Here is a 27,987-nt window from a genome sequence, read left to right on the forward strand (position 1 = left end):
GCTCGATGACGTCACAGGGCGTTTCCGCCCCGGCGGAAGCCTAGGGAGCGCATCCCAGGCGAGCGCGGGTCCCGGGTCCTACCCTGCGGAGACGGCTGAGAGCTGAGGGGTAGGAGGCGAGTTCGGGGATCCCTGATCCTCTGTAGGCTCCTAGCGGCGTCTAGCCTTGGAACAGCTGCAAAAGCGGCGGGGCCTGGTGTTCTTCCCTTTCTTCCTTGCCACTCTTGAGCTGGCCCCCAAGATCCAGAGATCGGCAGGAGGTGACAGCTGGAGCTTGAGACCTAGCCGGGAGGCCGACGGGGTGGCTGGGTGCAGGGCCGAGTGGTGACAGCTGCTCTTCCTTCTCGCAGAGACCCGAGCCTTGGCGCTAGGATGGGAAACAGTGCCCTCCGCGCTCATGTGGAAACCGCGCAGAAAACTGGTGTCTTTCAGCTTAAGGACCGTGGGCTGACCGAGGTGAGACTGGGAGGGATCCGACCAAGGGAATTTAAAGGGAGAGGGACGGCGGGCGGTGAAGTTAATAGGTAAGGGATTCTCCGCGCTGAGACCCCCTTTCTTCAGTTCCCCTCAGAGTTGCAGAAGCTGACAAGCAATCTCAGGACCATCGACTTGTCCAACAACAAGATCGAGAGTCTACCGCCTATGATTATAGGGAAGTTCACTCTGCTGAAGAGCCTGTCCTTGAACAACAACAAACTGAGTATGGCTTTTGCGCCTGGGAATTTTGCTAGTTATCAGCTGTTAAGAAGGGTGGTTTTTCTCTTGGAATAGAGTGTGGAGTACGATTATAATGTTATTAAACTGGTTTTCAAATAAATGTATCAGAATCTTACAAAAGAAAAAGAAGGGTGTTTTTTTTTTTCTTACAAGCTGATTTTTGTTGTTATGAAGCTGTTCAGGAGCTCAAGATGCAGAAGAATGTCAGAGTCCTTGAAGCTTTCTATCTCTTGTAATTACATATATAAGCCTCCTCTCCTGGTGTAATGATTGGTAGGAGGTTAATTTGGACTTGAAAGGGACCATCTTTGGGTTGTAATGTAAGCAGAGCTAACTTTGCTGCTAATTTGGAAGGGCGGATGGGATGGGAAGGAGAGGGCCTTCCAAATCCCACAAAATTGCTGTGGGATTGTGCAGTGGCCCCTTCACAAAAGGAGCCTATTATACACATAATGCTTTCCTGAATTTTGATGGCACCCTCACCTTCTGAAGACGATGTTGGTAAAAATGCAATACTTAAAAATGGCACAACATGTGAAATGCCTATGTATATTAACAAGAGGCATAACAGACTGCCGTACAGTTTTTATAAACTTCATCAAAGGTGTTTTTCAGCTGTATTGGATTCAGGTTTTTAAATTTTTCTTTGCCAGCTGTCCTTCCTGATGAGTTATGCAATCTGAAAAAACTAGAGACACTAAGCCTAAACAACAATCACTTGAGAGAGCTGCCATCTACTTTTGGGCAACTATCTGCCCTTAAGACCCTGAGCCTCTCTGGGAACCAGCTGAGAGCACTACCATCCCAACTTTGTAACCTACGGCACCTGGATGTAGTGGATCTCTCCAAGAACCAAATTCGGAGCATACCTGACACAGTGCAGGAGCTGCAGGTCATCGAACTCAACCTCAACCAGAACCAGGTCTAGAGCTTAAGGGTTTTTTTCTACAGCATGTATGTGGGTTTACGGTCTCCTGAATAAACAATTGTTCTCTAAACTGTAATCATGGAGAGGGGTATCAGAGGCTAGAAGAGAGGTATATTCTATGGGCTGGACTAATTACAAAGCCCAAAGTGCCATGAAGTTAGTTGAGACACTGGGTGTGTTTGTTGTGTAGGTGTTTTTTGGAGGGTAGGATAGGTAACATGGTGAGGCAATTTCAAAAGTTAAACCTCTGTTTCACAAACTGTGAGTTCTTCAGATCATCCTCAAATATACCTCTAATCCTCTAGCAAGGAGCTATGTCAGGAAGATAGAGTGGAAAAGAGGCTTAAACTCATATGTTCTCAGAGTTGGACATCAGAGTTCATTCAGTTGTCCTTTTGCTGACATCTTTGTCAAGTGTGTGTCCTGCTTTTGCGGAAAAACCATCAGTGGTAGGATTTTTGGAGATTGTTGGACAGCTTTAATTGCAGTATTTGAAATTTATTTCCATAACTTCAGAAACTCTTTGGTTAACACATATCTGACTGGAGAAACAATCTTTGGTCTAGACATAAGGCACAAATGATGAAACACTGATCATAGTGAGACTGGGTGGTCTTTAGTTTTTCTAGTGTCTATGCTTCTAGATCTGCAGAGTCCATTACAGTAGCCACTAGCCACATGGCCATTAAAATTCATTTAAATTAGACTTAAAAATTCAGTTCCTCGGTTGCACTAGCCATATTTCAAGTATGGCTCAATACAGTCATAGGTGGCTAGTGGCTACCATATTGGACAGCACAGATATAGAACATTCCACTAGTTGCAATAAGTTTTATTGGACAAAACTGTTCTAGAATGTCCTGACCTTACATTGTGATGAAATTCAGTCAGTCTTGAATGAGATTGGCTTTATCTTTTCCTTAAAGTGGATATTCTTGTATGTTCTTGAGCTTTTTGGAAAAAAATTCTGAGTATTTGGGGAAAAATATTGGAAAAAACTTGTTAAGCAAATTGAGCACTTGCTCCACATTCACCTATGCTGCCTTAAATCAATGGTTCTCAGGTTTTAGTGTGCATCAAAATAACCTGGAGAGCTGGTTAAGAGATCACTGGGCTCCACACTCATTGTTTCTGATTTTGTAGGTCTGGGGTAGGGTCTGAGAATTTGCAGTTTGAACAAGGTCCCAGGTGATGGTCTGAGATGATACCAGGCATAGTAAATATAACTAGGTGGCTTGGAGCATTTAAAGGGCAGAAGAGCTGAATGAATCAAAGATAACTGCTTGGTATTGAGCTCAAGAGCCTAAAAGAAGAGTGGTGCTATTGGGAATGGGCATGCTGAGTGGGTTATGATGGTGAAACATCCAATGTGTTTTACTAAAAATCAGAGACATAGGAGTGGAATAGAGGTGGGCAGAAATGAATGTAGATAGATAGCTTAAAAGAAGTGATAGCTTTAAGAATGAATGAGGGCTTCCCTGGTGGCGCAGTGGTTGAGAGTCCGCCTGCCGATGCAGGGGACACGGGTTCGTGCCCGCGTCCGGGAAGATCCCACATGCCGCAGAGCGGCTGGGCCCGTGAGCCATGGCCGCTGAGCCTGCGCATCCAGAGCCTGTGCTCCGCAACAGGAGAGGCCACAACAGTGAGAGGCCTGCGTACCGCAAAAAAGAAAAAAAAAAAGAGAATGAATGAGCTTTCTAGGAGAAAGTTTAGAAAGATTGAATATTAAGTATTAGGGACTGCTGCTTGAAAAATGTCCATACAATCAAGAAGGGAAGCCAAAAATCAGGAATAATTCAAAAGATAGGAAGAAAAACACAGCACTTAGGTACAAGAAGTGGCAGTTTCAAGAAAGGGATAGCACAGTCAAATGCAACAGGGAATGAGGGCAACGAATCCTTGACTTTGGCAGTAAAGTGGTTGGCATCTATGTACACGTAAAAGATTGGCAGTAATTGTACCAAAATGTTTACAGTGATGGATTACAGGTAACTTTTTTCTCTAACCTCGTATGATTCTCAAATTTTCTATAATGAACAGTGCTTTTATTATCAGAAAAATTTGTTTCCAAAAAGCCACTGGTGACCTTCAAAAAAGATTTGTTTTTTTTCCCCAAAAAAGTGTAGTAGTAACAGAAGCTGGATAACACAAGAGGCTTCTGGAGTGAGTGGGTAGTGAGAAAATGGAGGTGGTAGAAGAAAGAACTAGGACAAATAGTCAAGTAAAGATTTTTTAATTTAGTAAAAAATAATCATTACAGTGCTTATACATTTTCCTATTATCCCTTTTATAAATTGTTCAATAGATAGCTCAGATCTCAGTGAAGATATCTTGCTGTCCTCGCCTTAAAGTTCTTCGTTTGGAGGAGAATTGTCTTGAGCTCAGTATGCTTCCACAGAGCATCCTCAGTGATTCCCAGATCTGTCTGCTTGCTGTAGAAGGCAACCTTTTTGAAATAAAGAAACTTCGAGAACTGGAAGGCTATGATAAGGTATGTATTAGTGTACTTCTGAATTTCTAATCACTGCTCCAGAGAAGAGAAAGGTGAAGTAACTCACACGAGTGTTTCTAGGTACGGGATGTATGTATAATCCATTTATGTCAATAAGGATTTGTTCTCCATTTTGGAGGTGGGTTCTGAGAATCAGCCAAATGGTATTGTGCCAAGATGATATTTTTCTCTAGAGAGCTTATTGTAAAGCATCTTTTTCTTTTGATAGGTGTCCTATTAAGATATAAAGGAAAGAAAAAAACACCCCACAAAACCATGTGCTTTAAATTTGCATCTAGAATAGGTAGATTTTGTAGGAAATGAAGGACCATAAAAACATAAAGGATGGGCTTCCCTGGTGGCACAGTGGTTGAGAGTCCACCTGCCGATGCAGGGGACACGGGTTCGTGCCCCAGTCCGGGAAGATCCCACATGCCGCGGAACGGCTGGGCCCGTGAGCCATGGCCGCTGGGCCTGCGCGTCCAGAGCCTGTGCTCTGCAACAGGAGAGGCCACAACAGTGAGAGGCCCACGTACCGGAAAAAAAAAAAAAAATCATGAAATCCTAAATAACCAATAAGTTAGTTATTTGCTCAGGGAAAAATAACACATGTATTCTTTCATGATTTTCAGTACATGGAGAGGTTCACAGCCACCAAGAAGAAGTTTGCATGATGTTCTCCAGGAGCATGTGAACCATACAGGACACTGACTTGGAACCTGTTGCAATCTGGCTGAATGAAAGGCTCCTGTTGTTGTCAAGGATATCTGCAGTGAGGAGATGATATTCCAGGAGGTTATATTTCACTCAGTGATCTTTTTCCTTTCCAGGGCTCATCTCAAATAAGCTAAAGGGAATCAAACACAGGAAGACGCTTCCATTTTGAGTCATGGATAGGGCAAAGGACAATGTTGATCTTTGAAACCATCATTTGTTGGGCTTTGAGAAACCCAGTAGCTAGTTGCTATGTATACAGTGAGGGGATGCTGCCTGGTACCAGAATAGCTCCACACAACAGCTTGAAATTTCATGTGTCTCAATGTGCGAGCTTTCAGAAAATCATTTGCCATTCCACCCTGTGTTGACACTTCATATTTTTATGAAATTCAAATAATTCATGAGAGGCTGCTATGGTTAATCTAAGGATTTATGATTTTACTCCAGTCCATTAGTTCAATTGCAATGTTTATACTTGGAATTTAGGATGTACATAAAGGTATGACTCTTGATTAAAAGTGTACTTTGTCAGAGAAGCAACAACACAACACTAAGAGGTGTTCCCAAGGCTGCAGTAGCAATTTTTTTTTTTTTTTACTATTGCAGGTGCCTTATTGATAGAGGGCTCTGAAGAGCTAAAACTGTATGCAAAACTTTTAAGATACAAGGGTTTTAATAATCAAGATTTTCCTGAAGCTTTGTTAGAAACAGTCTCTTATTTCTGGTCATCTTTTTGTATTTAGAACTCTAATAATCAAATTACCTACCAAAAAGCTACTGTTAGGGGCTTCCCTGGTGGCGCAGTGGTTGAGAGTCCGCCTGCCGATGCAGGGGACACGGGTTCGTGCCCCGGTCTGGGAAGATCCCACATGCCGTGGAGCGGCTGGGCCCGTGAGCCATGGCCGCTGAGCCTGCGCGTCCGGAGCCTGTGCTCCGCAACGGGAGAGGCCACAACAGTGAGAGGCCCACGTACCGGAAAAAAAAAAAAAAAAAAAAAGCTACTGTTACAGTATTTTACAACAACTTATGTTTATCAAATTTATTCTCTGAATGAGAGAATATACTAAAGATTTTTTAATAACTATGGCTGGAAGAAAGGTTAATCCTTTAAAGTAAGACGACAGGGGAACTTTAACCTGTAAATGGCCCTTTGTTTGAAAGTAAACTGATAAGAAATGTTTTATGTTCTTGTTCGGGTTGCAAGAGTACTGAAATGCCTTCATGTGACTTAAAAACATTTTGTGGTACTGGAAACCATGCTTATTAAGAGAAACTGAAGCTATAAAAGTAGATTTTTTCAGACTGTTACTGGCATGAACATTTAGAAAGCTACAACTCTGCTGTTTTCTGATGTTTTGTCTTAGCCAAGGGGCTGTCATTTACCATGTACTGTTAGTTCTCATTTTACAAACCTAGTTTAACCATTACGTCAAGAGATCACAAGAGCCTAGTGTTTATATGAGGAAAGTCTCTCTGACCTTAAATCTGGTCTAGGGGTTCTCTTTTTCCCATGTTATTCTCTGTTTCTCAACTGGGGAGGGATGGGGGTGCCAGTTTACATTACCAATTGAATTTTGTTTTTTATAAACTTTGTTTAATGCTTAATCTTATTGATCTACTGAACATTTCTCTATTTTATCAGTACTTATCTAATAAATCAGAACTTATAAATTAAATAACTTAAATGTCCCAAGACATTTATTAATGGGAGTTTTAAAAGTCCCTACCCTTATGAGAATCCCGTTTTGATGGCTAACTTTCACAACTTGGACCCAGCCTTGTTTCCAGATACCCTCTCTTCACTCTCATTCACTTGCCCAGTCTTACCAGGTTATTCTGCTCCTTAAACCCACAGTACAACATCTGTCTCCTTTAACTGTCTTTACATTGTTTGTTCAGTCAGAATGCCCTCTCTTACTAACACGCTCCTTTTCTAAGTCTAAGCCCCTTCCTGAGAAGTCTAAGCCGAATTAACTGCTCCATCTGTTACGGCAGCATTTCTCACATTCTGTATTCATCTGCCTCTTGCTAGACTGAGCTACTTGAGGGCAGGGATTAAGTAAAGTAATATGCCCAAAGATATAGTACACAAGTATTTAGACTTAAATATGAGCTAATAAAGTGGGTTGACTTGAGGTCTGGAGACTGAGATTCTAAATCACCTACCTTCTTTTAGAGCTTGGTTAGAAGTCAGTGTAGTATACTGAGTAAGAACATGGGCCTTGGAGTCAGAAAGATCCTGATTTGAATCCAAAGTCTATCATTTACTAGCTTTATGAATTTGAGCAACTTACTCTCATCCATAATATGGGGAAACACCTCCTACCTCTCATGTATGTTATGAGGATTTGGTGAAAAGATACATAAAAGCACTTAGAATGGTGCCTATGACAGAGTAAGCGCTCAATAAATGGTGCTATTTATTTTACCTGTAAAACATTAAAATAGAATTTAGCAAGTTGTACAGAAATGGAAGGCTTGGAGCAAACTCTACATTAGGATGAAAAACAAATGAGTAGAGAATAAGGAACCTGAATATCAACCTGAAAACTATAAGTATGCTTAGGAATGTAACTGGGATAACTTAGGATTTTAGTAAGGGAGTAACCTAAAGAATAGCGTTTAAAGAAACTAATTCTAAGAGCAATTGAGTATAGGATGTCTGGGAAGTAGAAGTTTAAGTTAAGGGGAGATTCCTAATCCATACATGACATGAAAAGATCTAGAGTTGAAATGTGGTAAACAAAGGATGGATTAAAACTGTGAAAGAAGAAAAAAACAGGCACAACTATAGGGGATAAAGATCACTGTCATTATAAGACCAGAAACCTGAAGAGGGAGCTTATTGTTAAAAAAAAAATTAAGTTCAGTGGAGAATAATGTTTAACTCCTTAATTATAGGTCAGTTTTATGCTCAAGGTCACAAAACTAGTAAATGATTGAACCAAAACTTGAACACAGTTGGTCAGACTCCAGAGCTTGTGCTAACCACCTCAGTCACTACCTTTCAAAAGTAATAGAAACAAGTTTCCAGACAGTGTCACAGGAGAAGACTTTTAAGTCAACAGCTTCTATTTCTAGTGTATTATGAGCCTAAGTTCTAGGTCCTCATTCCTCTTTTCTCAGTAGCAGAAGCTTTGAAAAAATATGTAACCTGGGATCCATGGATGGGCTTTCAAGACCCATTTATGCATGATTCACGTGTGTGTGTTTGTGTGTCTGTTTCTCTGGAGAGATAGGCTGTGTTGTCTTTCATCAAATTCGCGAAGAGATCCTTGACCCAAAAAGAGCTCCACTCTAGAGAGAATAGCAGCTATCATTTAATAAGCTCTTACGTTTGCTGGGCACTGCTCTAAGTGCTTTACATGCATTACCACATTAAGTCTTCGCAGCAACTCTATGAGGTAGGAATCATTAATCCCACTTTACGCACAAGGAAACAGGCACAGAAATGGTTTTATAGTCACTCAGCCAGCAAGTGGCAGAGCTAGAGTGTAAATCCAGACAATATGGTGCCTTAGCTCACACTTCTAACCAATTATACTGTTGGAACAGCATACTGGTATGTTTAGAACTATTTCCTTCAGCCACAATAGTGTTAAAAAAATTTTTTTTAACGCTTTTAGGAAGGATATTTAAGTATAGAACAGCCCCCAGTATTTTATACCTTCTTATTATACACACACATTTACTACCACCTGCCAAACTACTCCTTTCTGGCATGTGGCATTTCTATTACTGAAGGCCTAATTAAATCTCACTATAAATATTTTCCTTTTCAGCCTTTGAAAGTTCCCATGTTAACTCTATCTCCTCCAGTAAGTGCGTTGCAGTTTTCACTCATAAACGCTTTCAGTCGCTAGTGTATTATAAGCTCAAATGAATAAAACAACTAGTAATGATTAAAATGAACCTCATGACAAATCATAGCAATGAAAAGTCCTATATTTCCAATGAAAATGGGAAAGGTGCTAATAAAGTCAGGTGTTTGTTGGAGTGCCTTTTGATTTATGGATCTTTGCTCTATTCAGTTTGTCAAATAAAAGCTGACAAAATTATTGCTTTCCACCCCCCAAAAAGTACTCACAGAAGCACATCACTTATTTGAAAAAACAGTTCCATTAGTTAGTTACAAAATTTAATTGTAAGGATCAAACAGTGGTTATTGGTCAAACCAATCGACATTAATAGCTTTGAAGTGTGCAGAAGCTAGTTTTTAAATAAAGGTGACAAATACCAATCAGATTCTTATAACACTGTTCAGGATCTAAGCAAATGTGATTCTGGAAGTTGAATCCAAAAAGCTAAGAGAATCATAGTGCAATCATCAATAAGTAAACCAAAGACATAATTTTCTAAATCATTTTTAAACAGAATAAATTCTAGTTTTTAAAAAGTTTAAAGCTACATAAAACTCAAAGTAATCTAACCATTTTCTACCTGAGATCAAAACAAGTTTCTTTTTTCCTATCTAAACAATTCTTGGCATTGAGGTAAATCTGAATTCACGTGATATACTTTGTCAAACTTTTCCAAAAAATTTTAAGCCCTGCTGTAGAGAGAAATTCTCATAATATATATACATATTTACATATTTTTTCTTCAAAGACTAATGACATTTATGAGGTTAATAGGCCTGTAATGGGACCATGATACTATTAATAATATGAAAATAAAAAGCCATTCATTTATACCATGTGTTCCTATATGGTGCAATATGAAATGGGATCATAGAATCTATGTACATAGATGAACCACCAAGAGTTCAGAAATTAAGCTCACTTTAAGAAAACTCACTCTGTTTTTTGAAGCAGAGGTTGCAAAGTTGTGATGTATAACAAAAATATTGTGTATACAGGCTCCAAAACCAAGCATTGGCCTAAACTGGCAAAAACTGCAACTTAAACAGAAATTAAACCCAACTAGATCTTCACTGTGGTTATGCAACTTTTGGCTTTAGGGTCTGCAGGTTTTACTGAGGTAACAACCTCTTATCTCTTGCCTCTCCTCCTTGTGCCTGCCCCTACTGCCCCCAGCCTTTTACATGGCTGTCTTTGGCAATGCTTCCAAAGTTTCAAAGCAGAAGAACTTGCTAAGTAAATGGAGAGAATGAAAAATAACATTATATATGATGTATGAAAACCAACCTAAGAGTATGGACTGAGAAAGAAAGTACTAGAAGGAAAACTAAGCCGCAGTCTACCCTCAAGGGAAAAAGAGAAAATAAAAGAATAGGGGGGCTGTTACTCCTAGATCTTCTTCCACATCATCTCCCGATTAGAAGAGTGTGGAACCAAAATTTCAAACTCTGGAAAGGTAATGACTTTGAAGGAGGAGCTAGGGAAGTGAATAAATGATAAAGAAGTAGAGCAGTAGCTTTAGCTGTCAATGAGTTTCTTTGCTCTGGCATTGGCATTGTCAATACGATCTTTGTTGGTGTCAGCCTGGAAAAAAGAAAAATATACCAGCATTACTTCACAAGGTAAGCTGCTCTAATAAACGTTAAATTTCATGTACTTAGAGTAACTGACACATTGAGAAAATTCAGGAAATAGTCCAAGCCACATTACAAAACTCATTTTGGGCAAGAAGTGACAGAATATCAAATTCATTTGGAAAAACCTGGGTGTATAAACATGACAAAGATATAACAGAAGAAGTTGCCAGTATTTCATGAGTTCTATAACATTTTTTTTCATAGTTTAACATGTCTGAAACTAGGATGCATCTTATAATCAATGGCATGTAGATGCAGTGAAAATATAATGCTCTTCTCTGCTATAGATCTGGACCTTGCGGGAGTCCCCTGAACTGAATCATAGAATCTCATCTGGAGCTAGCCTAGCTCTCACCCAGAGACTGAAATAACCTACCCCAAGATCTGTGGAACAGATGTATCACCATCCATATCAATATGTAAGTTAAAATGATGGGTAATATGTAGTCTAAACCCACATAACAGCATTGAAAACATCTTATGAACCATTATTTGCCTCAATGAAATCCATCATAAGTGATTAAACAGAAAGCCAAGCTGAAAAACTTACCCCAACCTTTAAAGTATACTGAGATTTTAATGAAGTAACAATAAATAAGAACAGCTTTTAGATGTGACACCACCAAACACAACACAATTTCAGTATATTTTATATCATATGAAGTAAAAAATAGCAACCACACTTTTTTGTTACTCTTGTTTTTGTGTGTCCCCCCCATGAGAACCATTCTGCAGAACTGATTTTTACCTACTGACTCATGAGATGAAGATTCAGGAACTTACTAATTTGTTATTAGTTAACAAAATAAAATTCCAAAAGCTAACTCGCTCTTTCAGGGGGGAAAAAAAAAAAAAACCCGACAGCTCACAGAAAGGTTAGAGGAGATTGTGAGCTTCATGTGTGAAATTTTAAATAAAACCACTTCGTCCCAAGGTCTTGGTTTCTAAATGAACCAGTTGAGTAAGAGACAGGAGGACTTGACTATTGTTTTTCAATGTGTTAGAACTCATCAAAACTGCAAGGCCTGTGAGGACAGGATCTTATCTCTGTTGTTCTCCCCCAGAGCATCTAGCACAGATGTCTATTAATAAACACTATACCGGATGTCCCATTTTCCTGTGGCACTAAAAAGCTCTTACCTTTTCTGTGATCCGTTCTATTTGTCGATTTTGAGCCTCAATCTCATTGCCTATGCCCAGGGCCATGTTTTTTAGATTTCCTAGGATACTGCCCACTTGAGTCAGGTTCTCTTCCATTTCATCTTCCCTGGCATCATTTGTTATACTATCACAAAAAGATAGTTAATTCAGTACTTTGGGGTGAATTAGAAATGGAGTGAATCTGGATTTAGTTTTTATAAAAATAAGTAACCAAAATGACCTCAGCAAGTGTTAGACCCAACAGATGCAGGTTACCATTCTTGGGAAACATTCCATAGTAAAAATGGAAAGACTAATCCAAGAGAGCACAACATCTTAAAGCCATTTAAGATTAAGAAATAACTTTAGGATAGTGGTTTTTCAAAGTGTAATTCCCAGCATAACCTGAGAACTTGTTAGACATGAAAATATGCTAATTCTCACACTCCACTCCAGATCTCCTCAATCAGAGACTGGAAGGGACCCCAGCGATCTGTGTTTTAATAAACCTCCCAGGTGATTCTGATGCATGCTTAGGTCTAAAGAACTACTGCTCTAAAATAAGGGTTGCAAAATCCTGGCCCAAAGCCAAATCTGGCCTGCCTTCTGAATTTATAAATAAGATTTTATTTGAACACAGCCATGCTCATTTGTTTATATATTGTTTATGGCTGCTTTTACCCTACAACAGAGTTGAGCAGTTGAGTAGTTGTGACTGAGACTGTATGGCCTGTAAAGTCTGAAATATTTACTATCTGACCTTTTACAGATATCCTTATAGGGATTTGGTCGACTCCTACTCTAGATGATACATTTTAAAACACATCTTCTTATTTACAGAAGTAAAACATGATTACTTGAATAATTTGGAAAGTACTTTACAAAGAAAAGTTAATCCATCCTTGAATGTCAACAATCCCAGTCACCATTTTGTCAGAAGGCAAATATTAATGTCAGAAGGCTGGTGGTCCAGTGGTTAAGCCTCCCCGCTTCCACTGCAGGAGGCACGGGTTCGATCCCTGGTCGGGGAACTAAGATCCCACACACCCCCACATGCTGTGTGGCCAAAAAAAAATTTTTTTTAAATCCAAAAAAAAAAAAAAGGAATAAATGCTATTTCTAATTAATAAGTTGGGGTTCATGCATAATTACACCCAGTCTCCAGAGAGAGCCATTCATTTAGGAAAATAAAAAAAATATCGGGAAGAGCTGGCATACCGTTTAATGTATCCGCCGCTGGCTGCTCCTGTGGTTGCTTGCTGAGGCTGACCATTTGTCACTCGGCCTGGCTGCTTAGATACTACATTGCTAGGAGAGTTGTCTCCACCATCTCTCCATGTTGCCTTATAGACTTTACTAGACTCAAAGTTCTTTGTCCTATATAAGAGTCAGGAGTGTAGAGAGATACCAAAAAGCAGGAGAGGGAGAAATGACATTATTAGTGCTTGTTACCTTAGGGATGCCCTAGCACCCTTAGAATAAAAGCTACATGCAGCTAGATCTAGATTATCTACACTATGCTCCATCACAATCTGGCATAGGAAAAAGATGAACTGTGTAAGCCCACTGACATTAAAAACATTTTTTTAAAGGTTAAACTACTTCCACCAAATCTTCACTGAGCAGTTAGCAAGTACCAAAATGTAATTATTTGATTTTTCAGGTTCTCCTAGCCTCTGACACTCTCTAGAAAAGAGGTTAATGGACACTAGGAAAAAAATTCCTTAGGAAAGGTGCTCTGGGATGCCTTAATGGTTCCTTGGAAGCATCTCAGATGTTGATAAAGGATGGAAGAGAAAGAAGGCTGAGTGGGCAGTACTTAGACCTCAGTTGCTCACTTACTTAAACTGTAGTAGTTTCAGCTGATCTGTTTTTTAAAGTTAGAATTGTGCATTAAATTTTTTAAAAAAGGTTTCTTTGGGGGTGGTGGTGATGTGATGAATTGGGAGATTGGGATTGACATATATACTCTAATATGTATAAAATGGATAACTAATAAGAACCTGCTGTATAAAAAAATAAAATTTTTAAAAAGTTATTATAAAAAAATTTTTTTTAAGAAAGGTTTCTTAAGAAACAAACATTATGAAGGAAAGGCAATGAATGAGTTCCTTGGCTACAATGGTACCAGTTACAAATCCTTTGGTTTAGGACTTTTTCATTTAAGAGTTTACTGTTACACCTTAAAAAAAAAAAAAAGATCCTAAATCCAAGCCTCTTAAAAATAGAAGCATATGTTTAGATTAACTGACATAGCTAAAAATCAGCCAAAGCCAGAATTTTACCATGGGATTTACTATTTGAACTGGTATAAATGGCAAGAAAAAGAACCTAGTAAAATGACTTTTAAGTGGCTATTACAAAAAACACAAATAAAACTTTTTCTTACTGATTATTTGGCTAGGTAAAGTTTCCACTCACACAATTTTAGTTTTTGCTTTTCTATAAACAAAAACAAAGTAGTATATGGCTATAACATTGGTTTCTGATTTATTCCACATGATACATTAATGAGGAAGTTTTGAAATCGCAAAAGCAAAGGAGAGATTTTAGGAAAGCAGTGGCTCCTTTCTTAATAGGATCCTGTGAGGATTCATGTTTGGCAAACCTAGAATTGGATCTTAGACCTTAATCATCAATGCCACAGAAAGGGTACTATATGTTTAATAAATCAATCTATTTAGTTATTAATAAGCCATGTTAAATCCTTCCTGGAACAAGGTGGGATACACATTATTTAGTACTACTTTTTTCTTTTTGGTTGCATCGGGTCTCAGTTGCGACACACAGGATCTTCGTTGAGGCATGCGGGAGCTTTCCTTGCAGTGCGCGGGCTTCTCTCTAGTTGTGGCGTGCAGGTTTTCTCTTCTCTAGTTGTGGAGCGCAGGCTCCAGGGCACGTGGGCTCTGTAGTTTGCAGCATGCGGGTTCTCTAGTTGAGGCACACGAGCTCAGTAGTTGTGATGTGCACTTAATTGCCCCGTGGCATGTGGGATCTTAGTTCCCTGACCAGGGATCGAACCCGCATCCCCTGCATTGGAAGGCAGATTCTTTACCACTGGACCACCAGGGAAGTCCCTGATATACACATTATTTAAATTAATATTTATAAATAATTTCTGTTTAGTAAAAAACCCATTTACGTGTATTCTTTGTTAATAAGATGGGTCTCGGGCAAAATTCTGAAGCAGAGTAATAGCAACCAAGCAAAATAAACAACATATAAGTTTATCAGAAAGTTAACCAGAAATATTAATAGAAGTAATATAAGTGAGGCTTTTATCAGGATGTTAGACTGTAAAACAGGTCAAAGATTGAAGGCTGGAATTCTAATGTCACTAAATAATAAGACACTGTGCTTCTGAGAGTCTTAGCACAGAAGCACTGGGTTGGGACAGACTTGTGAGCTCTTGGTCTAGTAAGGGATATACACATGCTCCAACCACCTCAACCTTAAGAAATAATATTTGAAATTCCTTCAACTTCTGAGAATTCTTCCTTCAATTAGATATAAGGGGCATAAGATGCAAACGAATTGTCTTAACATGATATTGTGAATGAGGTTCAATTAAAGTATAGTTTATAAATAAAGAATCAGACTGGTTATCAAACCCTTCTCCCTTTAAGAGGACTGGATCTTTGATGTTCTTCCAATATCAAGGGGAAAAGGTACAAAAAGCTGACTTGAATTGTCACATTTATTTTCAAATGGATTGGGGAAAAAAATCTCTGCACTACTTTTTCATGCAGTTTTGACATGCTCTGCATGTTTATAAAGCAGTGATTTTTATATGCTGTTGATTTCATATCTTCATCCTTGTGATAGTTCCATGTCTCTTTCAGCACCTCTACTCCAGGTAATAATGCCTTCTGCTTGCTCAAGGTCCTGCCACATGCTGTTACCCTGGAGCTTCTCCCACTGAGTTGTAAAACCCTTAAAGACACCTGTTTTTAAGGGCATTGTCAGATAGCTGAGTATCTAATAAAAACAACAATGGTTTTAATCTAATTTGTCTTCCTTCAAAGGGTCTTAAGTACTTTAAAAGGTAGTATTTCCTAAACTTGACTGAGCACCAAAGTGACCTGGATGATTCTGAATACACAGATGTGTATTTCAGGCTACATTCTGAAAATTCTACTTCAATTTTTGTCAGATGGAGCCTGGGAATCTTCTGTTGTAACTAGGATTTTATTTAAATTCAATAGATCATTTAGCTGCCCAACCAGGGAAGAGAAACAGTGTTCTAAGAGACTTCTAATCTGTTGTACAAGGAATATTTTAGATTACTATGGTAGTACACCTTAGTATTACTATATATTGGGACACTGAGGAATTAATCTGGAGGAAGCGAATGTATACACAAGGTTTTTTTTTTTAAGCCACAAGATTTAGAGTAAATTGACTTGAATCCCAATCCTAGACCTGTCATTCAGTAGCTACAGAACCTTATGCAAACTTCCATCTTTGAGCATCTTTTCCTTATATGTAAAACTAAGATGATAACAGTACTTAATAAGTCACAGAGCTGTTGATAATAGATGTAAAATTGTTCTGTAAAGCATTAGACAATTTTTTTTTTCCAGTATGCGGGCCTCTCACTGCTGTGGCCTCTCCCATTGCGGAACACAGGCTCCGATGCGCAGGCTCAGCAGCCATGGCTCACGGGCCCAGCCGCTCCACGGCATGTGGGATCTTCCTGGACTGGGGCACGAACCCGTGTCCCCTGCATCGGCAGGCAGACTCTCAACCACTGCGCCACCAGGGAAGCCCAGACAAATATTTTTGTTCTTTGGTTTCAACTCAACCTGATCCTTAGTTAAAAGTTCATGTCTTTAATTGCACAGATTACCAATTGGCATGTTTATTCTTATAGCCCATTAACATTCCCTAGCTTTGAGATCTACAAGCAGCTGAATATAGTTGGAATATAGCTATATAAAAAGACATCTAGGCCAGGGTTGTTTCTGGTCTACAGTAAGAAAGAAATGGTTCTGATTTGCAACAGAACTCTTCTGCATAACAAAATTAACAGCCCCTCTGGGAAGAAATTAGATTTCATAATAAAATGCTTAAGCAAATTTGTGGCAGATTTTAATGCAATTAAGAACTCCATCTAGAAAGTTAGATTTACCCCGACTGTCAGTTTTGAAGAGTTTAATAATCTTTAACTACTAAATTTTTTCAGATAAATATCACATTCAAAAATGGCATGTTTGAAATAAGAATTTGAAATATCCCTTAAGAAGCTGCTATAAATATAGAAAACAAGTATCAGGATATGAACACAGTAACTTTAACAATTTCTTTTTTGAGTTTTGGTTGTCAACATTAGTACTAACTGAATAAAATAGCAAAAAGAAAGCCCAAGCTGGGGGGCGGAGGTGGGGGAGAGAGGTGATCAGGTTATAGGAAAGAAGAAAAAGAAGGGCAAGAAACAAAGGGTAGAAATCAAACAATTTTCTAACATTTAACCATGGTATTCATAGTCCCCATAAAGATCCAAAATTAAAGAGTCAAACATTATAATAAACAGTAGGCTGACTAGAGGGTTAACTTCCATAAAAAAATTAAGATTAGTTAGCTCTGCATTAATTCAATATGAAACCACAGCAAGCTAACACATGACATAATAGGTATTATGGAACAGATGATAATATATATAAAGAGGGTAAACCCTTATTTAAAAAAAGGAGATAACTAGATATGGCAACATTTTAAATTTATATCCCACCTTGTTCCAAATGGCATTTAAGATGACTTACATTGGCAGTTAATTCCTCAATTTGGTAGTGGCCTAAATCATGGGGAATCCAAAATCATTAGAAGCAATACTTCAAGAGAGGAAATATTGATTCTGGAACCAGAAAGGAGTAGGAAAACTTAACAGAAGAAAGGAAGCTGAAATCAAAGTCTATGTATTTAGCCTGAATTCCCTTACCTTTGATCAGAACTAGAATGCAGCAATTCTCTACAAAGATCAACCTATTTAAAACTTCTTAGGAAACTTTAGGTGTGTTTTTACTTTTATAATCTTAAGTGTTTTTTAGTAAAAACTTAGTATCAGAGCCATTAGTCAAAGGGTGGTATTATAAATTAAGATCCTTTCATCAATCCGTCTTCTGGCAGACAGCACTCATCAAGAACAAATTCACTTTACATTACACACCACAGCACAGCTTTTAAAAGTCTCTACCATTCACAATATCCATGCACATGCACAGAAAAGCCATTTGAAGCATCACCTTTAGATAGCAGGTTAACAGCCCAAATTGCGCCACAAGACTGCATCTTAAAGTTCCCTTTGATCAGTTACTGAGCTCAGCTTCTGATGTTAAATCTTCATTTTTAGTAAGCGTATTAGAAAGGAAGAGATTAGGTGAGAGAATGAAATGCAGAAAACAGTGAATCCCAATCAAACAGAACAGAAACAGGTTTAGTTTTCAAAGCATAATGCATTTAAATTCCTGCCTAGTTTCATAGAAACAACCAACATCTGAGAATCTAGATAAAAAGAAAAACATGAAAACTATTTAAACCAGAGCATACTTCGTTTTTCCTAAGAATGTCTGAATGATGATATTCTGTCCTAAAATTATGAAAATTAACATGAAGAAAAGGCAAATACTTTGTATCTCCAGTGAGTAGGATGGAGGAAGCACTCAAATATTGACTAAAATACAGTAATTCAATATTTATTTTAACTAATCAGAGTTGAATATTTACATTTTAATATGACATAAGATTCAATAGTATAAAACCTGTAGTACCAATTTTCAACTTCTCTAGTAAGTGGTCCAGAAATACCAACGTATCTTCAAACTATGTGCCAATATGTTTGACATTTTAAGCACAGAATGAAGAGAGGCAGGTTAAGACAGAGGAATACTTTGTCTGACAATGGTTAAACTGGGACATCAGGCAGTTTACTATTCTGAGACTTCCCATTTTAAACCTGCCTCTTTTTAAACTCGTTAATTAGAATTACAACTTATCAAAGTTACTGACAAAGGGACTTCCCTTGAGGTCCAGTGGTTAGGACTCGGCGCTTTCACTGCCAGGGGCCTGCGTTCGATCTCTGGTAGGGAACTAAGATCCCGCAAGCAGTGTGACATGGCCAAAACAACAAAACAAAAAAACCCCAAACTTACTGACAAAGATATAGGATTTTTAATAAGGATTTGTTCTATTTTGCTTTTAGGATTCAAATAGTAGCAAGCTAAAAGAATGACATTTATTCACAATTTTAAAGTTTAATCCTGGTAGTCTGTTTTCAAATTCTAGTAGTCCTTTAAAAAGAATTAGCTAAAATTAAAATTCACTTCTAATATAGGGTTCTGTTAAGTGAAGCTATTTCCATGTCTTATTAGAAAAAGATCTACTGATATGGCTTTAATGAATACTACTAAAAAAAGAAATCTCAAAGAACAAATCTACTCAAGACATTTTCTATATAGTAATACATCTAACAAAAGCAACAGCAAAAAGGTTCATTCTTTTCTTGCCAGTCAAGCAATGTAGCATACAGTTAAAAACTAGGGCTCAAAAAAAAAAAAAAAAAACTAGGGCGCAGCCTGGTTTTGAATCTCAGCTCTTCCACTTGTTAGTGTAGCCTCCTTATGCCTCTGTTTCCCCATATGTAAAATGGTGATAATAAGAGGAACTATCTCACATTAAGGGTATTGTAAGGATTAAATTTAAAGTGCTCAGGATAGTAAGAGCCTAAATTAATATACAGGCTCACAACTCTCATGCAAACCTTTGGATGTGAGACATTTTGAGCAGTACCACACAATCACATACATCAATATTTCTGCAGTGAAACAGATTAACATTTATGCTAAGTGTAATAAAGACTATTAAATAGCTTCAGTTCAGGTTACATCTCGTAGCCTAATTAATAAGTTGTGGCACTACATTCCGAAAAAAACAAACCTTTGGCTTTCAGAGTTTTTTAGATTTCTAAATGGCAGATAAGAGACTGTGGACCTGAGTTGTTGTTACTAGTACCAGAATTAGTACTAGCTTTATACAGAAGACTAAGATACCGTCTCTGCCTTTCAGAAGCTCATGTTATGGCTATTTATATGATAAGCCTAACTGAAACACAGATTAGCAGATTAAGCTTAGAAAGATCACGCCCCTGGCAGGAGTGAAAATAGATAAAGCTGAGGACAAGAGATACCACAGAGGGCAAGGACTCAATGGTGTAAAGGAGAGATGGATGGAAGGGAGGCAATTAAAATCGGAATATTTAAAGTGAAACACTACTCTCTCCTCTTCAGAGAACAAGTGTTCTGTTATAGGAGCCCCTTGATTCCAACTGTTAAGAAGTGCTTTCTTCTCTTGACCCACTAGGAAAGGGCTCTGCTGAGGTTAGAGGCTGACGACGGACTGCTTCAGGACCATACTCTACCTTCTCTCTCAGACTGTCCAAGAAAATCCTGCCTATGCTTGTCTGCGTACACAAAGAAAAATAAAATTAATACTTATGTAGCTCCATTTCCCACTTTTTATGATATCAGACCACCTTATTCCCTGCTCTTCCTACTCATCAGAGATAATTTGCTCTAGGTTCTAGGGAGGACTTCCTCTTCCTTGCTCTTCTCTTAATACGTATCTCAATGAAGTTCATTTACTTTTTCCCCTCTTCCAAGAGGGTACATAGAACATAGGAGAAAAGTGCAAGTAAGTTTGCAAAACATAGTTAAAAAAAGAGTTTAGATTAAAAAAAATCTGTGCATTTCTAACTTGTTTGCTGAAAGTAATCTGCTAAACCCTGATTCGCAGGTCATAGTTATTAAAATATGCACTTTTGGAGAGTCAACCAAGGTCTAAACAGGTCAATAGACTTGTCTTTCTTAGCTTCTTATGCCCAAAACAAACACTAAAGTTGACCAACAAGTAATTTAACTCTATTTTCTCCAGTAGAAATGGCACAGAGAATGCTGTCACATGAAACACTTATCTGAAAGCATGACAGAGCAAAACCTCCTCCATTCCTAACTCCTTTGAGGAGTAAACAAATGCTGAGAGTCTGTAAACCTTCGTATCTCATTTTTGGTTTACCACACCAGCTGAGACAACTGGATGGAAGCAGTAATGCTTACAAAGCTCTTTAAAAATGAATACTCTCAGCAGAAAGGATAGTCACTCAATCTCCAGACAACGTCATTTCAGCCAAAGGTAAAGTTCAAAGTTGCTTTGTTAATGACTCCTCATCTTTGTCTGAATACATGTACTTTTGTCAACACCATGGAGTTTGTATTATCCAAGATTAAGTAGAGAATTTAAATGTTAATAATAAAGTCACTAAAAAGAATGAATTCCTTTCTGTCAAGTATAATCTCATACACTATACACAAATAATTTGAAGACTTTTCATCTCCTAGTTTACTAGAGGCCTCAAATCTTCAGAGTCTTCTTTAATGTTTCCTTCTTCATGTTTGATATATAATCAGTTGATTTAACATGAATTTTTTTGACTTACATTTTTCTCTCTAATCTTGATGATAAAGTTATACCCCACAGGCCTAGTTTACAAAAGGTTCCTAACTAGTTTCTTGGTGTGCGGTTATATACTCCACTCCAATCAATCAACCCCTTAGGCTGGCATTCAAAGTTCCTCTATTGCCCACTTATGTATTATTTTCCACTTCTCATCTATATGAATCATGTAGTACAGTTAAGTCAAGCTCCTCTGTAATCTTTATTTAAATTAAATCTTCCACAGGAAATGTCTTCCCACTTCTTTCATGTCCATCCAGATCTTTCTAGTCATTCAGAGCCCAACTCAAGTCCTAGCTCTCCTATGAGATGGTCTCCAAACCAACCTTTATCAGTTCTATACCTTTAGCCTCAGTTGATATCACATGATCTAGCCCTAGATTTATATAGTTCTTACTTTTTGCTATTCTCTCTCATATAGCCAACCACATGGTAAGTCTTTTGAAGCCAGGATCCAAGTCCTTTATTCCCTTGACCATCCCTCATGTGCCTACCACAGAACATATATTTTATGAATTCTCCTTATCTGAAGGGAAAAGACACTAATTCTATCCTGCTCTGTATTACCCAGATGTATATTTCCTAACCTTTTCTTGTATTATTAAAAAATGAAATTGGGACTTGATCGAAAGATTGATCAAATTTAAGCGATGGTTTGCAGTGAACATGCCCATTTATACAAAAAGTTTGATCTGACTGAAGGAGAAACAGCTTCACTTGATCTAACAAAGTTCCTTATTTAGGCCCTGTCGTACTTATTGGGAAGTGGGGAGGGGTGTGCTCTCACTTTAGATTTATTTGAAAAAGGTCTTGATTTATCAACTCACCTATTACAGGGGCATACACAAAGGCCACAGCACTTGTTTAGTTCTGTTAAAGTCTTCTCTGCTTCTCTCATGTCTTTGTTTATTTGGTCCATGCCTTCTTCTACGCGTTTTAGTTGTTCTAAGAATAAGTTGTGGAAGTTACATTTTGTGTTACATTCTCGGTGCCAACCAGAAAACGCCATTATGATGGAACAGCAAAAACTTTAACCTCGAATCCACCAATAACCCATCACAGTGACTGTATCAGGGCCAGATGGTATTATAGACTGTCCAGAATGAAAATAGTCTTTCACATACTGATCCTGGGGCACCTAGCCTCTGACTGTGGAAAGATTTGTTCTAAAGAAATTTATAATAGGAGCATGTGAGGATTGGTTTAGACATCACTTCTGCAACCAAATTAAGTGTACTGTGACTAGACCAGATCCCCAGCATTTCTATTATTGGATAGGCTCAAAACCTGAAGGCTGTCATAAGATTAATAAAAACTAGACCAGATTGCTCAGGGCCAAATCAAACAGAATGTTTCCAAGCCTGCCTGAATCTGACCTATTTAAGGACTTAACTTGATTTCTGAAAATGATGCAAAAATATCATAATGTCTAGTTCATGTACGACCAATACACACAATAAGCCCTGCTACATAATAAATACTTGGTATACAATGGGGTATTGTGGCCCCCACCTCAAATAGGCAACAAACATGATATAATTCAAATCAGCAGAAAAGAAGTAAAATGTCACTCTTATCTTACAAAGGGAAGGTACTCCCAAAGGCTTAATTAATTTTATACACGGCTGATTTGAAAAGGCTTTCTGGCATCCTAAATCAAATCAAGAATTTCTGCCAATGACTGCAACTCACCCCCTTGTTCATCCAGCGTAGTGATAGTCTTGATTCCTGCATCCTGAGACTAAAAGAAGGGAAAAATGCTGAGAGCACAGCAAAATAAAAACAAAACAGAAACAGAACCTACAAAGTCTGAAAAACAGCAAGAGAGAATCATTAGAAACTTAAGTTTCTCAGAGGACTAGAGCTACAGAGGAAACTAATCTCCCCAAACCAACACACTTTAACATATTAACCCCCCAAAATAAGTCGCAGACTCATGGTGAATTGTCTTCCTTGTCATATTCCAATACTATCAATTAGAAAAACAAAAAAGGCCCATTACTGCATGGTTTGACAATTTCAGCAATTGCTGGTTTCAAATAATAAAGCTTATTGATACAATACCCTTCTGATTCTTTTTTTTTTTTTTTTTTTTTAATTTTTTTAACATCTTTATTGGGGTATAATTGCTTTACAATGGTGTGTTAGTTTCTGATTTATAACAAAGTGAATCAGCTATACCCTTCTGATTCTTAACAGTAATTCCAGCCTGTGCTATCAGAACCCCTTCTATACAGTTACTATACTTAACTCGATGATTAAACACCTTCTTACCTCAATGGCTAAACCCAGGATTCTCCTTGTACTTTCCAGAGACTAGGAAAAAACACAGAGTTTCAGCATTCTACAACAATTCCCCCCCCCGCCGCCCAAAATCTGAACACAGGCCATATTCATAATGCTACTCTATTTTTAAAGATTGCCAGCCCATTCACCTCTCCCTTTAAAACAAAAAGAGAAAGCTTATTACTATAATTTTGGTTACTTTCTTCCTACCAGATGGTCCTTAAGAGAAAATTTGGAAGGTGAAGTTAATGGGATTTATAAAAAATTTAATGTAAGCAGAAATCTAGGTATATTACACAGATATTAGAAAATTCTGTTAAAATTAAATGTCAGAATTCCTCAAATCTAGAGTATCTTTGTTGTAAGTAACTGTTCAGTAATGACTAAAAAAAAAACAAAAAAACCATACAAATTGTTTTCACTTATTTAGCTTTTTGATGAGTTGAAAAAATAAGGAGCTAGTAATGGTGCTCTAGAGCAAATGCATTCTTTGATATAAAGAGACTAGGAAGAAGCCAAAATGGTCTTCTAAGAAGGTCCTCTCATCCTTCCACTGTGAAAACTGAAAGAGAATTATTACTTATTCCAAGTAAAACCTTTACCTCATCAGTAACCTGGTTAGCCCTCAGCTGAATTTCTTCTGCTGACAGATTATCCATGATGAATTAAAACTTGATAGGTGGAGAAACTGAAATGTGGATATTCTGTAAGAATAAGGACACAAAAAACAAGTTTGTTTGAGCAAAGAGTATATATTTATGGAATTTAGGATACTTGGAAAACACGGTAAAATAGCCTATCTTTATCCCTATCTATTTATCTGTCTATCTATCTATCTACCTATCTATCTATATTTCAGGTGAAGAAATTAAGGCTGAGAGATGGTAAGGAAATGCTTAAATGCTAGTTATTACCAGAGGTGAAACTAAAACTCAGGTTTCAGGACTTCCAGTGAAGCACTGTTTCTAATAGGAAAGTGGTCCTTCTACTTTGAGAAGGAAGGCATTACTAGAAGACAAGCTTCAAGAAACTATTAAAATGAATTCCTGGTTGTACAATGTTCTTTGTACATTGTCTGAATATGGAAAAGCGATAAGGTGAAGAAGTTGAAGTTAGGTAGTGTTCCATTAGTAAAGTAACAAATTCAAAGTCCTGTGCCTGCAAAGCACAGGAAACATTCTAAAAATGTGCCAGTTGTCCAGGCTACTCATTGGAAAAAATGAAATACTTTCATTCTTAACAAGAAAAGGATAATGCTGATACAGAGAGCTCAGAAAAGACCTAGTTTTTATTAAGAGTAGACTCTCCCTGGGCTTCCCTGGTGGCGCAGTGGTTGAGAGTCTGCCTGCCGATGCAGGGGACACGGGTCCGTGCCCCGGTCCGGGAGGATCCCACATGCCTTGGAGCGGCTGGGCCCGTGAGCCATGGCCGCTGAGCCTGCGCGTCCGGAGCCTGTGCTCGGCAATGGGAGAGGCCACAGCAGATTCCAATTACTGTATGGTTTGTTATTTTAGTGAAGTCCCTAAGAAACTGTACAATTATTCTTCTATACTTAGTAACTTAGTAACTCATAGTAACTCAGGAAGTGATCTCACAGACATTCAAACTGAAACACAAAACTTTTAATAGGTGAAGATTCCAAGAGTCCTGCTCTCTAATATTAACAGCGATACACTGTTGTATAGTATTCTTCTTTGAGCAGTCATGTGGAGTAATAAGCACTGTGTGACTTACCTAGGTTGTTTTCTTTTTATTACATTTGCTAGCTTCGTTATTAAAAATTTGAAAACCAATTTTACCAAAGCCCTTTGTCAATGACACATATAAAAGTGTGGTTCACATTCTGGATTTATCCCCAGGGGACATGTGGCAATGTCTGGAGAATTTTTTGATTGCCAGGAGTTGGGGGGGGGGGTGGTAAGGAGGAGTAATGTTACTGGCATCTAGTTGGTAGAGGCCAGGGATACTGCTAAACCTCCTATAATGCTCCTTGGGACAGTCCCACAACAAGAATTATCTGGCCCAAAATGTCAAAGTGCTCAGGTTGAGAAATCCTGCCATGGAGTACACTCACTGACGAGCAGGGAACTTTGTTAACGTCTTAGTACTGAACACTTGGAGGGAAAGGATTTTATTATATCTTTGTACCTCTAACACCTAACAGGATCTGACAGTTTGTACCCCAGTAAATGTGTGCTGAATGAACAAATAAGTAGAAAAACAAGATGTACGCTCATTTAAGTGGATCTTAGAAACAAAGCTACATGTAATAGTAGCACAAAGCCTTCAAATAAACACTAGAACCACAAACCAAAAATTGCCATTACATGTGTATGATTTAGAATGGCCTGCTGGTCACATACAGATATTTTTAGTCACATCCATAGCTAACCAACACTTTTATTAGAATCATCTAAACAAAAAGCGACAATATCCCATTCCTAGGACAGGAAGGCATTACATTTAGAGCCTTGTTTATAATTCTACTGTCATTGCTAACCATTTCAGGATTTAATTAAGATTTTGAGCCTTGATTAAAGACATTAATGCTCATAAAACTACTGTTATTAAAATTATTAAATTGCCAAAATTTGCAAATTTAATCTCATAGCTTGTATGCCATAGTAGGACTGTGGCTCTGCCAAAAGGTTCATATACTAAGATACATAATCAAGATATAAAGGCCTCTCTTAAATTAAGAACTGATCATTCATTAGATATAAGCATAAACAGAACCACATGCTTTATTACCTTGCTAATTGTTTATGAGACTTTAGCTTTAATCACACATATGATTATGCTACAGTTTCTCTTCTGTCAGTCTTTCATAGTTGTAATTATAAAAAGAAAAGGAAGTTGCTTTGTACCCTCCCACCGTTTTTGTATGCTTTTCCTTTCTATAATATCCCCATCTGCCTGCCCAGGCAGTCTTGTGCTTTCCCACACAAGGTTCCTTTCAAAGCCTGTCCTTCCTAGGCGGTACGCTCCAAAGTTATCTGTCCCTCTCACGTGAAACTCCTAAATGCCCCACAGAGCAGAAAGTGTTAAGAAAAGCAATACACACTAATCAGTTAGTATCTGGAAATGACATCCCAATTAGGTTTTCCGATATAGTATACTATGGGTAGGAAGATATTTTGGGAGTAAGGAAGCTCAGATCTCTCAAACTGTATAATTTTGTAATTCTACTCCTAGAAGTGATTCTTGCCAATTACAAGTCAATATTTGTTATTCTCCTAGTAAATATGAGCAAAACTCCATGTAGGTTCAAAGAGAGGCTTGAATGTAAAACTGACCTCTGTCAAACTTAAAGATTCCAAGAGTCCTTGCCTTTAATTATCAAAAAGGCAGATTAAAAAAAAAAGGCAGATATAGCTGGGAAGCAGATGTGAAGAGTCACTCCTGGCATAGCAGTGGTGCCATGTTTTAGGACACACCTTTTAAGTGAACTCAAAGTGCTGCCTAGTACTTCTTTTTTTCCCTCCCTGAGCAGATGACACACAAACAAGAAACAGACTTCTGTAAAGTTCTCACATGTTTGGCATGCTGATATCAGGACAGAGCTGCCTAAGACTTCTCTACTCTGGATTTTTGAGGATGTTGAGCACATTATTATAGTAAATGGGAGTAAGTGAGACAAAGCAGAATTGTAAGGGGAAGGCCAAAGAGAGACAAAGAATAATACTCCCTAGGCTATTTTAGCCTTTACTAAACTGCTCAGAAGTGTCAGGCAGGGTGCAAGCTAGAACTAGCTATATAGCTTTACTCGTATTTATTATCTCCAGAAGTTTTTCTCATGCAGTCAGGAAAGCCTATCCAGAATGGTAGAGTAAAGAGAATTAGAGAAGGGGAAGGGAAGGAAAAATGAAACATCACTTGACACAAAGATTCCATTAAACTTACTTTTCTTAGGTATAACCCAATAGATTAAATATCTGTGTCATTTTCCCAGTGCTCCTGGGAACTTACGCTACATGTGTGCCTTTGAGATGAAAATGCAAGATTTTTCTCATTGCCTTTACATCCTATTTCCCTTACTATGGTTCATTTGGGCTTACTAGCAGACTCCTAGTTATCTTTCTTAATTTCTTTTCTATTATAAACCTTGGGGGGAGAGGGGAGGAAGAAATGCTCACTGAGCATGTACTATGTATCATATAACCATCTAAGTTATTTATATATGTCATTATGTCTGTTATACCACTTTATAGGTGGGGAAACTAAGGCTCAGTTTAAGTAAGTAATTTGCCCAAGGTGACTGAGTAAAGAGCAGATTTATTATTCAAGGCTGGATCAACTCTGAAACCAAGGCTAGCTCATGGTCTGGTAAATAGTCTTACTGTTGGATGTACCACCCCTTAATAAGATATGAGAACTGTTGAATATAAGAATATAGGCTAAGCACTCTACCTGATGGCTCATTTCAAAATTTCAGATACTTTCTATAGTAATACCATGAAATCTTATCTCTTCCACAGACTCAAAGATGGTTTAACTGAAGGAAGAACTAGAAAGACCAGAGTAATCATGGCTTTCATCTGTTTTATAATAATTTAGAACCTGAAAAATATCTACATTAATTTAGAAAATGAAAATAATACTACTGGGAAGAAGAATACAAAGTAAAAAGGACTCAGAACTTAATCAACAGGAGATCCACATGTCTTCATTGATAAAAATGGAGGGATACTCAGGAAGTAATGAAGA

General features: G+C 37.9%; 2 protein-coding genes across 7 annotated transcripts in view; one reads left to right on the top strand and one right to left on the bottom strand.

Annotated features, from left to right (window-relative positions):
• The first annotated feature begins 30 nt into the window (after nt 1-30).
• LRRC57 (leucine rich repeat containing 57) lies at nt 31-27,945 on the top strand. 6 transcript variants are annotated; one of them, XR_003001417.1, is made up of 9 exons: nt 88-109; nt 351-456; nt 562-700; nt 1,371-1,639; nt 3,951-4,136; nt 4,769-4,931; nt 10,638-10,769; nt 20,416-20,673; nt 27,759-27,945. XR_003001417.1 is itself a non-coding variant. In XM_024732361.1 (6 exons), the coding sequence occupies exons 2-6, from the start codon at nt 373-375 to the stop codon at nt 4,808-4,810; spliced, it is 720 nt and encodes a 239-aa protein (XP_024588129.1). In that variant the 5' UTR covers nt 31-116; nt 351-372; the 3' UTR covers nt 4,811-5,740. The 6 variants fall into 6 exon arrangements, 3 of the variants coding, with proteins under 3 accessions (XP_024588129.1, XP_024588128.1, XP_024588127.1); XR_003001416.1 differs by lacking the exon at nt 27,759-27,945 and having other exon boundaries at nt 20,416-21,808; XR_003001418.1 differs by lacking the exon at nt 27,759-27,945 and having other exon boundaries at nt 20,419-21,808.
• Nucleotides 8,861-27,987, bottom strand: part of SNAP23 (synaptosome associated protein 23) — a 33,294-nt gene continuing 14,167 nt past the window's right edge. Inside the window, exons 2-8 of the mRNA XM_024732362.1 lie at nt 23,883-23,984; nt 23,269-23,310; nt 22,687-22,735; nt 21,822-21,939; nt 12,709-12,867; nt 11,491-11,635; nt 8,861-10,297 (exon numbers count right to left, since the gene is read on the bottom strand). Of these exons, the coding sequence (XP_024588130.1) occupies nt 10,232-10,297; nt 11,491-11,635; nt 12,709-12,867; nt 21,822-21,939; nt 22,687-22,735; nt 23,269-23,310; nt 23,883-23,939 (636 nt within the window). The 5' untranslated portion in view covers nt 23,940-23,984 and the 3' untranslated portion in view covers nt 8,861-10,231. The remainder of the gene's footprint in view (nt 10,298-11,490; nt 11,636-12,708; nt 12,868-21,821; nt 21,940-22,686; nt 22,736-23,268; nt 23,311-23,882; nt 23,985-27,987) is intronic.

Source organism: Neophocaena asiaeorientalis, unplaced genomic scaffold, assembly GCF_003031525.2.
Source record: "Neophocaena asiaeorientalis asiaeorientalis breed wild unplaced genomic scaffold, Neophocaena_asiaeorientalis_V1.1 scaffold119, whole genome shotgun sequence".
Taxonomy (NCBI): domain Eukaryota; kingdom Metazoa; phylum Chordata; class Mammalia; order Artiodactyla; family Phocoenidae; genus Neophocaena; species Neophocaena asiaeorientalis.

Bases quoted from the DNA above. Each gene is read 5' to 3' on its own strand.
- LRRC57 (XM_024732361.1), top strand. From the start codon at position 373: ATGGGAAACAGTGCCCTCCGCGCTCATGTGGAAACCGCGCAGAAAACT. The intron at 1,640-3,950 runs GTCTAGAGCTTA...ATTGTTCAATAG, and splicing joins TCAACCTCAACCAGAACCAG to ATAGCTCAGATCTCAGTGAA. The intron at 4,137-4,768 runs GTATGTATTAGT...CATGATTTTCAG, and splicing joins AACTGGAAGGCTATGATAAG to TACATGGAGAGGTTCACAGC.